This window comes from Stigmatopora argus, chromosome 1 (assembly GCF_051989625.1).
Source record: "Stigmatopora argus isolate UIUO_Sarg chromosome 1, RoL_Sarg_1.0, whole genome shotgun sequence".
Classification (NCBI taxonomy): domain Eukaryota; kingdom Metazoa; phylum Chordata; class Actinopteri; order Syngnathiformes; family Syngnathidae; genus Stigmatopora; species Stigmatopora argus.
In genome coordinates, this window is record NC_135387.1 from 20,269,899 (window position 1) to 20,286,620 (window position 16,722).

Sequence of the window (16,722 nt, forward strand, 5' to 3'; positions counted from 1 at the left end):
TGTAAAGAATGTACCCCCATATTAATGATTAAGCATATTTATTGATTTCTTTTGGTGTTCAATGAAACCTCAGCACATCTACTCCAAACTACTTACCAACCCAATCCAGGCCCTACTAATACCAGCACAGCCAAGAGTTTCAAGGGAACAAGCCGGCCAACTCAAAAATAAAAACCACAACAAGAAAAATGGAATAATGAAGTATTGTATTAATGCTGGAGCCATTTCTAGTTCATCATTTAATCCTTTAAATTGTCCCCAGAAACGATCACCATGACAGCAATGGTATACCGGCGTCATGCTGCTAACTTGCTACTTCCTAGTACTACCGGTCCAGACAAACTGCGCCTATGATCTACTGAATCCCCATTTACAAAACCTTTTTGGGGTTTGCAGCTTTTCACTTTGACAGCAGTGCTTGGTCAGTATCCCCAGTGAAGGGGGCTCACCGTAGCGCTTATTCGAGGCTACAAATGTGTTATATTTCATATTTCCCCAGAGAGGAACATAGTGCTCAGGGAGGGCTCAAAATGGAATAAGGGGTTAGGATGCATGCATAGTACATACACAGACATACACACAAGTGCAGAAACACACACGCCAAGAGTCAGCAGCACCCTGAGGAGAGCTACTGCTATCTCTTCTCAAAACTGCTCTTCTCTCTGCCTCTTGGATGCTCTCATTAAGAAGCCATTAAAGAGAAGGTCAGCGTGAGACCACATGACCCCTTCCTAACCCCGGGAACACACCCCTGGGAGGACTTAGAGATACACAACGTTGTATAGGATGTGCAAAATAGTATGGAAAGAGTGACAGGAGGAAGGAAAAACATTACCAAAGGCATAAAATATATATATATTCAAATTTATAATGTAGGGCTCAGCAAATACAAGATATGTTGTATGTACATTAAAAAGTGCTGTTTGTACCTAATGAGAATATACAGAAGTGACAATTTAATTTAAAATATTATAATGGCTGTGCTAAACAATTGTGATTATTACATGACCTATAAAAGATGTTTATGTTCACAGGGATTTTTTTCATATAGTGAAAATAGGGGGAAAACAATGGATTTTTATACTGTTTTTTTAGAGCAGGTGTGGCAACACAGACAACAGGAAACACATTTTACAAAACAGAATAAAAGGAGAACCGTGTGTATTTTGTCCTTTTATTGTTGCTGGAGGTTAATCAATGTTGCCACTTTGGTTCAGTTTCACATTATGGACCAAAAACACATTTCAATAAAGTTGCTGTGCATCCTTCCTCTCAGAGTTATAGTTACCGCAGTGGCTCAAAACTTGATGAAACTCTAATAATATATGAATGAGATAAATCTGACTCACATAAGAGTACTTGAAGTCTAAGATGGAAAAAGTGGAGCTTAAATTAATTAGGGACACAGGCAGAATAAATGAAAAGAAAGCAATATGAGTGCAGTTAATTGAAATAAATAGATACATTTACTTCAACTTTAGAAAAGGGGATAATTTGGGAAATTGGGACTGAAGAGGGTAAAACGGCTTGGCTGCTTCCTTAATCGGTCATTGGAATGCAGAGCGGGCGTATCCCGGTGTGTGTATGTTTTTTTTACGTAGTGTGTGTGTTTGTGCCAGACAGGAATCCCTAGCCCCCACAGACTCCGGCTCCACTTATCAAGGCCTAAACAGAGGGTTAAGAGAAGGAGAAGGGTCCGGGTGTCTCGCGCTATCAAAGCCCCCGTCACATACTCTCTCCTCAACTGCACGACAGAAGCACACACGCACACACGCACACACACACCAAACCTTGAAGCTATATGTCTGGTGCTCCAGAGGAACCAGGCCAAGGCCCAACAGTCTCACCACGTAAAGAAAAAAAAAAGAACATCCAGTACAGCATCTATGTACATACCACAGAAAATCATGACTCCAACTTTAATTTTCATCTCAGAATTCCAATAAAAATCTAAGAAATGTCTCAGAAAATGAGAAATATACCCACCAGTCCTTTTACTATCTACTCCGAACATTACTTTTACAGCCGGGATCTTGAATGGATTAATGATAATTTAAAAAAAAAAAAAAAAAGGAAGAAGAAAACTGGGTTCTCTTGTTGTTGGAGGTGCAAGTTAAAAAGTTAAAAAGCCTCCAAGGAAATGATTTCGACATCATGTTTTCTCCTCCGTTTGCATGTGTTCAAGTACATACAGCGCTTTGACAAGCAGCAAATTCTCCTGGGGTGAGATAACAGTTTGCATCTGTGAATTTAGTGTACTAGGGAACTGTTGCAACTGCAAATGTTGTTGCTGAGTAGTAATGGTTTTGAGCTTGAAACATTCAGTCACGAATTACAAAGAGGGTTTGTTCATCATGAAAATTTGGGACTAAGCTACAAGAGCAAATTGACTCTTGATTAAAATTGGAAGTAGCAAAAAACACTTGTACTAACATCGCTGAAACAGCAAAGAATCAACCATCAGTAAAGAGAATGACTCGTGACGGGTAAAAAATTTTGGAAAACGTGTATCAGTTTTTCTATCCAGCCCTATTAATTGTGTGTTTTGACAATGTGACATTGACTGGAAGTTCAGTCATTTCAAGGATTTCAGCAATAAATAAAGAGTGCTTTGCACAATGTACAAGATGGGATGGCGACGGGCTGGTCCAAACAGACGAAGGTTGGCGAGATAGTTGTGAAGGACAGATAGCTCGCTGTCTCCAACTCTTCCATCCAACACGCCCACCCACCCACGACTACACACTTATGTCTCCGCAGCCTAAACTATAATTGTCCCCTGTGGTGATTTCAGCCTCTCCCTCCAAGTGCCTCCTTGCTGTGGGCCAACTCTGATGTATGATTAGCACGTTTGTCGTTATAAGGGGGATGGGGTTTCGACAAAGAGATGAAATGAGGGATGAAGTAGAAGGAAGTGTGGAAGGGTGTGACCCTGGAAATGGGGGAAGGAGGGAAGAGAACAGTGTGGAGTGTGGCGAGGAAAGTCCTCCAGTGGGAACACACACGCAGTTATATATGTGCCTGTATATATATATAGTATGTAATGTGTGTTTATAAGAATATAATGTAACTACATACATACAGCCGTTCACATAAATCAATTTGATTGAAGCTTCGGGTCCATGTGCATACAGTACATGAGCTCAATGCCTCAATGACTGTGACACACCCACTGGCTGTAAACCTCTACATCCTGTGCAGGTTGTCCGTTTAGTCCAAACATCACACAACCCCCCGCCTACGCCTCCCCTTCCCCACATGGTTTCTCTTCCCAACTGGTGTGGCGGGGGTGGAGGCCACAGTGGAAGCGGGCACAGTGAAGAGAACAAAGCTACCTTGCTCAAATAAACACAGCCAAGGAGGACCTCCGGTGTTGGTCGAAAATGACAGAGGGCAAAAATTCAGACATCAGCGAACCCTAATGCCCCTTCATACAATAGCAGCTTCTGTTTTTTTTTTTTTTCAGATTGGACTTCCTCGCTTGTGCTCAATAAGCTCCTAATGACCGTCAGCACAGTCAGACAAGCCATAGCCCTGCGGGGCTGCCAGGCTCATGGATACAGGTTGCATTATCAGAGATCAGATCAGTGCACACACACACATCACCTGAAGAAAAGCCACACCATCAAGCTCACGTGGTTTTTACAGTGAAAATCAACATGTAGATTTTTGTATTTCATTAGTGTATCACCGTTCCTCTATTTATTTGGAAATGTAACACAGACGCATTAATGGTTAAAACCTCCTGGTTTCCTTTGAGACTACCACACAAAAACAACAAAGACCGAAACCAAACACGTCAATCTTGTTTCATTTAAATTTCTTTCTTTTCTTGTTTTTTTTCATACTGTGCGGTTTTTCACAATTCACAGGAAGCTTCTTATGATTAACCATAAAACACAGACGATCACTGTATATATATATATATATATATATATATATATATATATATATATATATATATATATATATATATACACACAGACATACAGTGGTACCTCTACTTACGAAATTAATTCTTTCCAGAATTGGTTTAGTACATTTTTACGTAGAAATTCTGCAATTCGTTCCAAAGGTCCTTAATATATTACTACGAACTAAAGCCTTTCACAAATTTGTATGAAAGATGCGAGAAACACGTAAAAAAAGTTACTGGTTCATGACACCATGAGGATCCTCAATAATTTGGGTTTACAATGAAATTGTCAAGAAAAAATGTGTCCAGGTACCAAATATAGGTTTCTTCGTGTTTGTGTGAATCTGTTATAAAGTGCAATCTAATCTAGTCTGACCTAGGTGATGCAAACTACTATAGTGATTACATTAAGTGATTTCCAATAATGTTAAAGCAGAAGTAACTGTGGGTGAGGGTTCTGCCGTGAATTGTGTAGCCACAGAAACCTCCTGACCCGCCCACCCATGCACGCTGTGCCAATAGGACATCCTGCCATATGCACTCTGGCTCATTCTTAGACCTGACTGATGAATGCCAAAAGAAGTGGGGGGGTGGTGCATTTATAGAACATGAGCAGTGGTGTCTGTATATACTGCATGCATTTTCTAGAGGGGGAGCGCTTATATTATGTGGTGGGCGACGGCCAACTTGAGCACATGCACGTGCCCATCCCAGGTGCAGGCAGGGTGGGCTGTCTAATCTTAAACACCCCCGCACCCTCATTTCCTAGCATGGAGAAGGTGGAGAATGAGAAATCGGTTGAGGGGGCTGCCAGACATTCAATTCAAGATTTTTATTTTTCCTGTCAAAGGTAGCTTGATTTAAAGCATTGAATTAAAAATAGAGCACATTTAGAGAACGCAAAGCTGCGAGAGAACAAGACAGACAGCAAGAGTGTGAAAAATGGTGTGAATGTTTGCAAGTAGGAAAAGGGGCTTTTTAGTTGGTGGACTGCCTATCATGTCCAGCAGGATGTGAGGTCATACGAATAGGATGGCTGGTGGGCGGTGAGAAAAAGGCTGTGGTTGCCACAGCAATAATATAACTTTTTTATTTATTTATTTATTTATTTTTTTACTAAATCAAAATGAGGCTTTCGATAAAAAAGAATACTGGGGGAAGAACAGCCTGGTGCAGAGGAGGTGGGGCAGACAGGCCACAAGAGTCAATAGGATGGGAGGAAAAAGGCTGAAATGATCATGCGTGTAGTCTGAGGACAAAGGCAAATAGAAGGTGGGGGGGAGTGAGGGGAAACGCTGAGGTGTGGAACACAATGCGAGACATCAGATAAAGGAGGCACTGTTGAAAAAGTGAGAAAGACGAAGCAGAGGCCAGAAAAAAGAAGACCGAAAGAAAGGAGGGTTGAGTGGGGGGGCTTCAATGTGATGGAGTACCGTAATTACTCGAATATAACGCGCACTCGAAAATAACACGCAGGTATAACTTTGGGCCAAAAAAATCTGGAAAAACGCAGTACTCGAATATAGTGCGCACCTAAAATTTCCCGCTGACGAAAATCAGAAATCTTACCTTTTTTTCTTCGTTTCACGATTGTTTTGTTCAAACAAATTTATTCATTAGAATCCTTCAAATGAAAAGTTCCTCTCTCTCTTTGTCTGTCCTCTCATACATCTCTTCGTTGAGAATCCTATCAACGTCCACGCTTCCTTCATCCACTTCCTCTTCCTCCCACAACACATCATCCGATTGGCTTTACGAGATGACGTAAAATCCGTGCGTCAAAGTGAGTTTGACAATGCTTTTTTCGATCGAAAATTTGTAATTTATTTTAGTTATTGATTATAACACTGAACTGAGAGAGGGTGAACTGAGACGGGTACGAGGCTAGAGGGGGGCAGTGGTGGTCTCGGCTTCACGAGATGACGTAAAATCCGTGCGTCGGCTCTACGAGATGACGTAAAATCCGTGCGTCAAAGTGAGTTTGACAATGCTTTTTTCGATCGAAAATTTGTAATTTATTTTATTCTATTCAATTTCAATTCAATTTATTTGGCAAGAAAAAGCACCAGGCTAAGGGCCATGTAACAAGACACAAAAAAAAAAAAAAAAAAAAAAAAAAAAATATTAGTTTTTGATTATAACACGCACCCCCAACTATTGGAATTAATTATTTTGCAAAAACCTGCGTGTTATATTCGAGTAATTACGGTAGTCATCCAACACAAGCGTCTGGAGCAGCAAGCCGTGAAGAAAAGGGTGCAAATTAACTCCACACAATAAGAAATATTAAATCTATTTTGGCTTTTAATGAAGGAGGAGTGAATTAGGGAGGAAATATGAGAGTCGATTATCAAAACCAAAAGTAAGGAGAAGCGAATGAAAAAGTGGAAAGGGATAGGGGGGGTGTTGAAAGCTGTTCATGGTGTTTTAAATATTAAACCTATTTCAAGTTTAATGAAGTGCAAATACAATTGGGAGAGACTTAACTTGAATACAGAGAGAAAAGGGGCGAAAGGGGGATCTGATTCATTATTTTAAGTGTTCACCTTTAGACTGCAGAGGCTTGGGGAGACGGGGTGCAAGGAGAGAGAGAGAGAAAGAGAGAGGGAAGGGGAGAGCGAAAGTTGATGTGGCAGTTCAAACATGAGGTGTGCAGAGGGGGATGCCTGTCTATAGAACTCAGGTAAGAGTTCTTAAGGCCTCACAGCTCAAGAGGGTGAGAGTCTCAGCACCAAAAACAACAAAAAATGTAGTACAAGCCCAACCAACAGGAATAAGAAAGCTTTGACTAGCAAACATTTTTTTCTTGTCCTTGTGGGCATGTTTGAGCGAGAGTTGCCAAAGAGAGGAGAGTCAACTAAAGATGTTAGATTTAGAAGAAGAAAAAACATTTTTTGAAGTAATCCATGTACAACAGCTAGAGGGAAATGGCAAGAACAACCCACATGTCTGAACTCTGTCAGTGAGTGTTTCATGCTGGTCTTTTACCAAGTTGCCAAAATTCCCGCAAGCTCTCCTGAAAGGTCATTGAAACATTTCAATAAAAGTAATAAATAAATAAGATGATTATTGTGTAGCGCTGGTCATGCTACTGTCAACAATAAAGTAGGTATGTCCTTGGTGCTACAACAAAATAAAAACATCAAGTAAACAGCTACATTTATAATTTGCTGAAATATTCTAAAATTGTTATATATTAAAAAAAAACACGTGATACATAATGAGTTGGGCGAAACAATAACTTGAAATAAAAAGATAGGATTAGACATTATAATAGACAACTTACGCCCACCACAGAGTAAATACATTCCCACAGAGTATATCTACAGGATACCTATTTAATATTGATTTAAAGTGCTGTAAAATAATTTGGATTTAAAGTAGTTACAAATACATCATATCCTTTCTTGCATTACCCTTGGACTGAATATTTGTATTGGCATTATCTAGACATGACATTTGTATTTACTATTAAAAAAACACACAAAGTAGTAAAATCCCTGGGATAAGTGTAATTGATTCATTCCCTAATTGGCGTTTGAGCGTATGTACTTGGTACATTATATCTCAAAAGTCTCAGAGCCATCGTTTTTTTTCCACTCTGAAACCCTGCAATGAGGCAAAAATTTACACATTGTAGTTTATAGCGGAAAATAATCTAAATGGGTGTCTGTATATTTCCTTAAATCAAATTCCAGAGTGACATTTTTGAAGTGTGAGATGCAAAATGAGAGGATGGGGTAATATTTAGCATCAGTGGCACACCTTTTTTATATATATATATTTTTATAAGATGACAGTCTTTGATCTTGGGGATGCGTTTTATCCCAGGTGAGGCAAAAACAGTTGGTAGTAGGCTAAAAATAATTCCAGATAATTGTTAAAAGGTTTGCGACATCAGCTGGCAGGACTGGAGACTATTTTAAACTTGTCTTTTGAAATTGTCAGCACAAATAAAATAGAAGAAGAAACAAAATACACACAGATAATCAGATTAGCGGATCCAGTCTATAAAAAATAGTTCAGAGTTTTAGGGGTTTTTTTTGCAAGTGAACTGTTCAAATATTTGTGTCTGCACAAAAGGTGAACATCAGACAAGCGCATATCACATGCAACAGACAGGAAGTCGAGCGTGAGGTGGCCCAAATAATAACATCAAGTGAACACAGCAGATGTTCGCAAGGGAAGAGGAGCTAAAGAAATCAAATCCTCATTCGTGCTACTGTTCATGTCAGCATGGACACGCCAACCTATGAAATGAACGGCGACACGCGCATCTTAAATACGACCATACATTATCTGTATGTGAGAGAATAATCCATTCAAATCCTTTGTCAGGAAATCCTTGTATTGTCATGCTGTTACCATTTGTAAAACATCAATAATGATCATGAAAAGTAAAGTACTGTAGATGTGGCTGAACTAACAGATTATGTACTGATAGATCAACTATATGTCCTCCTTGCATATATATGTGTTGTATGTAGTAGCTTTAAATAGAGCCGTAGTCGACTTTCTAATTCCCTAGACATCCGTTGGGCCCTACATCTGATTCAAATCTCAAACTGCAGGTGACAAAATCCTTTACTTACAGAGACTTAAGACTTAAGTGGACATAAGCCTGAACAGATCCAGTGTATTTTTGACCGACACTTGGAATAAACTGACGCTATTTTTGTTCTGATTTTTCTTAGGTGGGGCGAAAGAATTTACATAGTAAAGGAGAAGAATGCTCAATCAACCAAAACATCACGCCACCCTAGTAAAGGGTCTACTGTATTTGCCGCTGAGTCAATAATAACCTCACGAAACCCGTTCAGGAATAATCCCCTTCCACCCTCCATAAACAAACAGAAACCACCGTTTTGGAACAATACTCAATACACACTGGTAATCGTATCCAAAATGTCATATAAAAACACTCTTTAGAGCAAAGTTTATTTTTAGGTCAACCGAAGGGAGGTCTCAAAATGTTCCTTACTTTGTTTTTGGTTTTCTTGGGGAAATCATTAACGGAAATTGCTACTTATTATTATTCGTTATTCGTGCACGGTTTATAACGCAATTTGGTGTGCATCATTCCTCTGAAACTGATGTTTTTTTTTGTCTCAGTTCTGAGGTCAGGTCAGGTGTAGAATAAAGTGCCAGGTTATAATTGTTACCCCTTCATTATTTGTGCATGGAGCAGAATGACATTTGGTCGAGACAATATAGTAAGGCAATATATGCAATATACTAGGAAAGTAAATGAATTGATCCTCAAAATCAGCTTTTTTATTTTTTGTCTCTTAGCTGTATTACATTAATTAAGTTCGAAATTCTAAATTTTTATTCCTCTGTGATTCGAGGGATGGGTCTCAAAAAAATTTGAAAGGCTACAACAGTTTTCATGACTTACACTTAATGATGCAGTTATTTCGAAGTGATCTCAAGATTGTAGGGAATGAATTTGTCAACGCTTCGACTTTGCCATGCCCCCACGACAGTTAATGCGTTATGCCGATTCTCACGTGACCAATCATGTGCTTTTGCAATTTGAACAAACAACATGGATGGAGCAAAATCAATAGGTCATGAGGAGGACAGCTTGTAGAGACAAATGAGCTGCCGTAGCATGTGTAATGTGTGGAAGCATTCTACGAAAATGAGAGTAGATTATGCAAATAATCACTTTTATTTACAATCTTTTGCCTTTCAAGAGAATGGAAAGTAGTTAATAATTGTTTCAAACTGGAATTGGATGACTAGGTGAAATGCATCTACTAGATTAATTCTTTAAACATCTTCAATTCATCTTGGCGAGTAAAATAGCGGCCACCTTCTGGCTACTTGAATAACCTCTTTGGGCAAAGTTACTTTCAGCAACAGGCAAAAGCACTGATGCTTGGTTCTTTGCTGCCATGTTCATTTTTATTGTCGTTTAATGTGCTGTAATGAAATAATGTCGGCTTTGCCTGGAGCACAATAGTTATTCCGATTTTGTTTTAACTACAACACAAATAAGATTTCAAACAAACAAAATTATCAAAATGCACTATTAAGAAGGACGTAATCGGCTTTGCGCTACGCAGACACTCTAGTCTTTGTCATGGTGACCTGTGTCGGAAAGTCAAGAGGAGGGTGCTTGGGGTGTAGAAATATAATATAGGGTTTAAGTGTTAAAATATCTCTGTCAGCAACAAAAGCCCCCCACCCCATTCGTATAAAGGGTACGGTGTTCTCTGTCAGAGCCCGCGACTGGTGATCAGATAGCAACGTGAACCCCCACCACCCTAATCCGGTCATCTGAAGGGGCCCACCGATACACATTGCACCTGGGCCGTGTTCACATTTGTTCCGCCACTAAAGCAAAAATAATAACCTCTGACTATTACGAAAAGACTGAAGTAATTAAGATCAATCCCCAAAAAACTAAATGATTCTTAAATGACAAGCTGTACTTGTAAACAAAAAGGAAGATTACTTGGGACACTGATTGCTAGAAGACTAATTTTTGCCCCTAGTTGCACGTTTTTCTCTGACATTACCCCAAACATGTAGCACTTTCTTCAACACGTCCAGCTTTTTCCTTACGCTTGCCCTTTCCAGAGGTCCTTCCCTAAATCCCGCAGAGAGGGGGAGGAGCTTAGGATAGTGAGGACGCACTAGTAATCCGTGCGGTGACCCAGGTCAATTCAATTATCCTGTTTTCTTTAGCTGTGCGACGTGTGTGCCCATTTCACAGCCAACTCCCTTAATGCGCCCAGGATTAGCTTCTCTTACTTTTAATGATCTAACTATCGACGCCTTGGGCCCACGGCGCACTTAAACCCCTCCAATACACACTCACACATTCACACGGGCAGGTACGCCTTTGTGAAGAATTAGTTTTTGTGCAAAGACAATAATTAACTAGAAAGAAGCAAGAGAGGTGCGCTCGAATAAAGTTTATTTTAATGTGAAATTTGATTTGCTTCTCGGTGTGGGTGAGTGAATGCAAGTGTGTTATATAAACAAAAGCAAAAAGTGGATTGTATCATCCATCTGCATTTAACCCTGATTCACCTCACACCTCCAAGATTTGAGATAATCATCTTAGTCCTAACACGTTAGTGTGGAAGCAAGCTAATCTGAACCGTGGAGGAGGAAAAGAGGTCATTGTTGGCTAGTAATCGTCAGTCCAAAGCAAGGTCAAAAATTTACATGCTGTACGGAATGATGTTGTTGGAAAAGCTAACTCCTTGGAGGGATTGAATTTGAGAGCAAACTCAAATCAAATTATAAAATTCTGACTGAAACTAACAGGTTACCCAATTTGCAAAGCAATTTTTTTTAATTTTTTTTTACTGTATTCCTGTTAACAAATTAAAATAATATTCAGCTTTTAACTTCCAAACCTGTAATTCATATTTGCGATAAAAAACGGACCAGGCTTTCGTGGACTTTGTGCCTACTTATTTAAATCACCACACCCTCAGGGGTTAGAATGGTGGGTTGTGAGTTTAGTCTTAAACAGAAATACTGTAAAACACACAGTAGCAGAAGGAGAGTTATGTGCAGTATCCTATTTTAGCAGGTGTTTTTGTCACCAAATGCCAACATCCTAGCTCATGTTAACGGAAAATCAAAAGCAAGAAAGGGTTAGTCAGTCAAGTGAATTCATACCTGGGATGTCCTGTCCATTGTAGTTCCAGCCGGCTACAGCGAGCATGGATGGTAGCGGAGATCCAGGCCTACTGTCCCTCTCTCTCTCTCTTTCTCGCTCTCTGTCCCAATTCCTCTCAGCCTGTTGGGTTATATGTCTGACCGTGTCTTTGTTCTTCCTGTTCTTCCTCCGCCCCGATCCTGATAGTGGCTGCCAAGATCCATCCCCACCTGCACTTGTGACCCCTGCCATCTGATCCCTTTGGCTCTGGGCTGCACCCCTAGGGGTGTCCCGGGGATGCGAAGAGGAGGCAGGGGACACCTGTTCCTCTTTGACATTGACGGGCCTGTAGTCGTGCGGCCAAGCAGGCTGGGAGTCGTGACATGTTTCCTCCTGACTCTCGTGACTTTTGGGGGGCTCTTGGTCCTCCTTGCTATACGTGCTACCTCCCTCGTGGCAGCTGGCGATGGCCGAGTCTCCGGAGGAGTTGGCGGGGCTAGTGCGACGCGCCAGCCAGGGGGAGGTACTTCGACCAGACATGATGGAGGCCAGGGCTTCGGAGGCCATACCTACTATCCCACCTCCTCCTAAGCCGGCGACCACCCCTGTTCCCGTTAGGCCAACTCCTCCAGCACTTCCAATGCCAGCTCCTATGCCAGCCGAGACAACGGCTCCCATTTCAAAGTCAGCCAGTTCGTCAGCCATCTCAGAGCGGATGCTGATGTCCAGGGCGGCCTTGATGAAGCTGTGGCACGCTTGGACAATGTCTGTCATCTGCAGGTAGCTGGCCGCCGACATGACTTCAATGACGTTCTTGCTTGTTAGGGCGAGGTGGGCTGAGTACATGAAGTCGAGGATGGCTTTGAAGCCCGTCGCAGTGACAATGTCCAGGTGAGTTACTGTGGTCTGATGGTGAGGCTCTGAACCTTTTTTAACCTGTGGCATTGGAAGAAGTAGGGTTCACATTGTGCAACAACAGAAATAGCTCTCAGGTCAAAAGGTCAAGTCTGGAACATTCACCTGGCAGTAAAGTGTTTTGAAGTAGCGGGAGGAGCCCAGGAGGATGTTCTTGTGGGCCTTGAAGATCTTTCCATCCACGATGACACAGGCATCACAGAGGATGCCATGTTGCCTCTGCTCATTGAGCTCTCGCAGGAGCTGACGGTAGTGAGAGGAAATCTCCATGTCCTCCTTCCTGTTGTTCATCTGGGTAGCTGAACAAAAGCCTCGCTTGCACAATTCTAAAAAGCCAAAAAAAAAAAAAATGTATTTGAATACAAATCAATCAAGCCGATTTCAATCTTTACATGGTCACAACTCTTACTACAAACAACCAGCGTAGCTTAAAGCTACATTAAATTTTTTGTGTCCTCAGCTATTTAATATGACAATAACTCATTTAATACAAAACCACTAGTAAAAAAAGTCCCAATTTAGACCCAAAAATATTTATTAGGTGAACTATTAAGGCAAGTGTTCAATATTCATTGACCACACTTGACAGTGTTTCTATGCTTCACTTTTTATAGCCACAGGAACATGTGAATTTATGAATATAATAATCTTTTATTTTAAAATATAATATGCACACTTTAAATGGTATTGGCACTGTCGAATATACATAAAGTATGAAAGAGTCTGGAAAGGATACCCCTTTATTGTATTTTAATAATGTCTTTTGAGAGGCTCCACTTCTTACAATGACAGACTTATTTTTAAATCAAATAACTATGATGTACTGCCAACATTGGTAAATGATCTGCGCTGTAGTAATTCAAATTTTCTTTTTGATGAACTGACAGCTCTTATATCAAATGTTAACGAAGTGAAAGACGGTTGCTTCCACGAAGGCCTGAAGCCCCACCATTATTTTTAGGGACGCTGTATTCCGTGAATGGCTTCACGTGAAATGAAGTCAAGTGAAAACTGTAATTTATCTGCTTCGCACAGTAATTAACAGTTGTGTCAGAAAAAGCACTGGTGTAAAATGAGTATCAAACAAATCACGCGGAATGTTGAAAAAAAATAAGGGAACAGTAAACATTTTTTTTCTTCTGATGTTGTTTCAATTCTAATGTAAGGAAGAATAAAGTGTATTTACCAAAAAAAAGGCACACAAGTTTAGGTACTTTCAATAATCAATGTGGTATAAAGACAATGACATCAATAGAAGCCACATCTCAACCGCTGTAGTTTGATGTCTAAAAACAGCTCAGCAATAAATACACCAAAATCTTTGTGTTTAAAAACTGCCTGACAGGTTGACTTGAGTGCGTGTGTGTCATCGAGAAAATGTGTGTGCGTGTATTTGAGCTCATGAGATGTGACAGTTACATTGCAACATTTTCACTAATGAGTTAAGAAGGATGAAAAGTATTTTTAAATAAATAAAAAACACACAATACAATGGCCAGCCGCCAGCATGGAATTTAGCATTAAATCAATAGAGACGGCAAGACAAAACTGGCTTGAACTTTCACCCCGGCGCTTCTCGAACCGTTCAGTCTGGGTGATGGATGCTGAACACTCGAAAGACTAGCCCGTTCACGACAATCAAGTGACACGAGCATGCATAAATAAAAACATACTGTTATGAATTATTTTTTATAAAAGTAACTTAAAGGTTTGAGCTATATATGAATTCGCTCACCCTGAACAAAGTGCCTGCCTGGGATGTGTAGCATTCTTCACAGTAATGTGTGAACACAGTATGTGGCACTGTTTTTTGTAGTACAAAAAAATTGGGCTGTGTTCTGGCAGTTGTAAAAGCTGTTCAAAGAGAAACAAAACATTGGAAAACTTTTTCCTGACCTGTCCAAATATCCTGTTCTTATAGTTCAAAGAGAAGTGTCATATCTTGAGAATCCCTGTCCCAAAACATGTCTAACTTAAAACCCAATAATATTTGATTTCAAACCAGCCATGGTCCTCTGTAACTGAAACCCACCCACTAATATTCAAATTAACGCCCACTTTGGGCGGAGATAATGAAGGCTTTTAAAAAATGGAGTCAGAGTTTTTTCCCTTGCTAATAAAGAGAATTGACCATGGAATCTTCAATAATGTCTTGCCTACATTTTGTCACTTGTCTCACCAAATGTTTCAGAACAAAAATAAGAACATCTTACAATACCGATTAGAATGTGCGGATTCTATTCAGAATGGCTCATCTATTATCCATTTTTTTTCTGCGCACAAAAGGCACTTCAAGCACAAACACAAAGAGATGCAGGTGATAAAAAACAGAAAAAGGAAGGAGGAAATTGACAAAGGCAGGTGTGCACGCCGTCGCGTACAAGGAGATGGAGGGAAAACAAGGCAGAGCAAGTCCAAACATGAACACGCAAGGAAGGCAGTGCTTTATCCGGAGCGTTAGCAGCTGCCTTTCCCGCTCTTGTCTCGACGAGGACTAAATCGGCAGGACGCCGAGTGTTACCAAACGCAGCGGTGATTTGTTTTGGGAACGCCACGGCTGTCAGGTCTCGTGGGCCGCTCGGAGAGATGACAGCTCGCCTCGGCCAAGGTGACAGCAACGTTTGCTCCGGGGCCGGCACACTTCAGGTCATGTTTAGCAAAGCTCTGCTCAACCTGATGGCTTGTAGGATCACATAAATCCCAAATGTCTCCCACGTCCACTCGGACAAACGAGTCTCCCGTGAGAAAAGACTGGATCCGCAAATGAAGGAGAACAAAAGGGCTTGATCAATTTTCAATTAATTCTTGACTTTTTCTTGAGATGGGTGTTTATTTGGACCAGCAAATACTGAGAAATACATGAAAGTGTTTTGTAAGGAAAACAGTCTTATTTTTTTCCTCTAGCTGACGCATTGCTGAAAAAAAAATCTATTCCGGTTCTAACCTTGAGATATTCTTTCCTTTCTATGTTGGGTTAATGGAAATATGGCAATCACCTTTGCAGACAGATTGAGTTGCTTTAAAGACACAGCATCTCTTTCTCTTGCCGCTCAGGGCCACTTGCATTCAACTTTGTAAAGCCAGCCTATTTCTATAAGATGAAAAACACCTCTATAGCCGCACAACACAAGAAGGGCCCTTCATTCACCATAAACTCTGTTCATAAACTTTTTTCTTTACCGCAACAAATACAGGGTCAATCTCCAAGGCACTTCTTAAAGGAAACTGAAAAGTCACTTTAAGGACCAAAAAGTCAAACTTACATCTATTGTTCACCATGCACTTCATATGCTGAGATGAATGTTGGCAAATTGCCGTCATACTGAGAAAATACCTCAATTAGATTGAAGACATTTTTTTAAGAATAATTGACATCATTTTCCAAGCTTTTATTTCGTATGAAGTGGCTCGAGTTCACTGCCACCATAACCTGTATATTAAGGTTGGGCTTGCAATTCAAAGGGGGAAAAATCTCAGGGTGACAGCTCGTAAACCCCATTAATTTTATTTTTAGGCATCACTTTTCCATGTACGAGATTAAGAATTTGAAATATTAAAAAAAAATTCAAATGTTATTGTTTTTATTTTTTACTTTAAAAGGGATAGAAAAGATTCTGATGCAGAAATCTAAACTAAATGTAAACTTTTATCAATATTCAATATAACATTAAAAGTTGTATTGACTCAAGGAAACAAAGGCAAAGGGAGGAAAAAACATGATTAGTGGGTAAGAGCTGAAGTGAAGCATGCGAGGGAGGATAATGCATGCTTAATCACATATTGCTAAAAAAAATACTCCTTGCACATAGTTAATCAGCAAGGAGGAACTTTTTAAAAGTGCATTTTGACCTCTAAACTCTGCCTGCTTAATTGGCTGCTTTCATATCACTATGTTCTATTTCCTCCAGTCACTTTTTCAGAACGTGCATCTCCGACTCTCTCTAGAGATTTTCCACATTTTTTCCCCTTCGAGATTTGCTTGATAGCCAAAAATATTTGCAGCCCTCCATGAATTTTCTTAAGACAGGGGTTTGACGTGGTCTCGTTTCAGTGACGCTGCCACCAGAGCTCCTTGACTCTGTCATCCTTCTGACTCCAAATCAGAAGTGACTGTCATGGTTCTGCCTTGCCCTACCAATACACACATGAGCAGGACTCTCTTTGCTCTAAAGTCACACATACACATTGCTCCTGTCCTCCAACACACAAACACATACGAAACCTAAAACGCACACGCTTTCTTGAGCCTTCGTGGCGTCACGGCCGC

General features: G+C 40.3%; 1 protein-coding gene across 5 annotated transcripts in view; it reads right to left on the reverse strand.

The window, feature by feature from the left end:
* Positions 1-16,722, reverse strand: part of zbtb46 (zinc finger and BTB domain containing 46) — a 51,935-nt gene that overhangs the window by 23,630 nt on the left and 11,583 nt on the right. For 2 of the 5 annotated variants that reach the window (XM_077608292.1, XM_077608291.1), the window contains exons 2-3: positions 12,561-12,781; positions 11,561-12,476 (exon numbers count right to left, since the gene is read on the reverse strand). In XM_077608292.1, coding sequence (XP_077464418.1) covers positions 11,561-12,476; positions 12,561-12,746 — 1,102 coding nt within the window. In that variant the 5' untranslated portion in view covers positions 12,747-12,781. Of the gene's footprint in view, positions 1-11,560; positions 12,477-12,560; positions 12,782-14,190; positions 14,444-16,722 lie in introns of those variants that run through there. The other 3 variants (XM_077608294.1, XM_077608293.1, XM_077608290.1) reach the window with 3 other exon arrangements.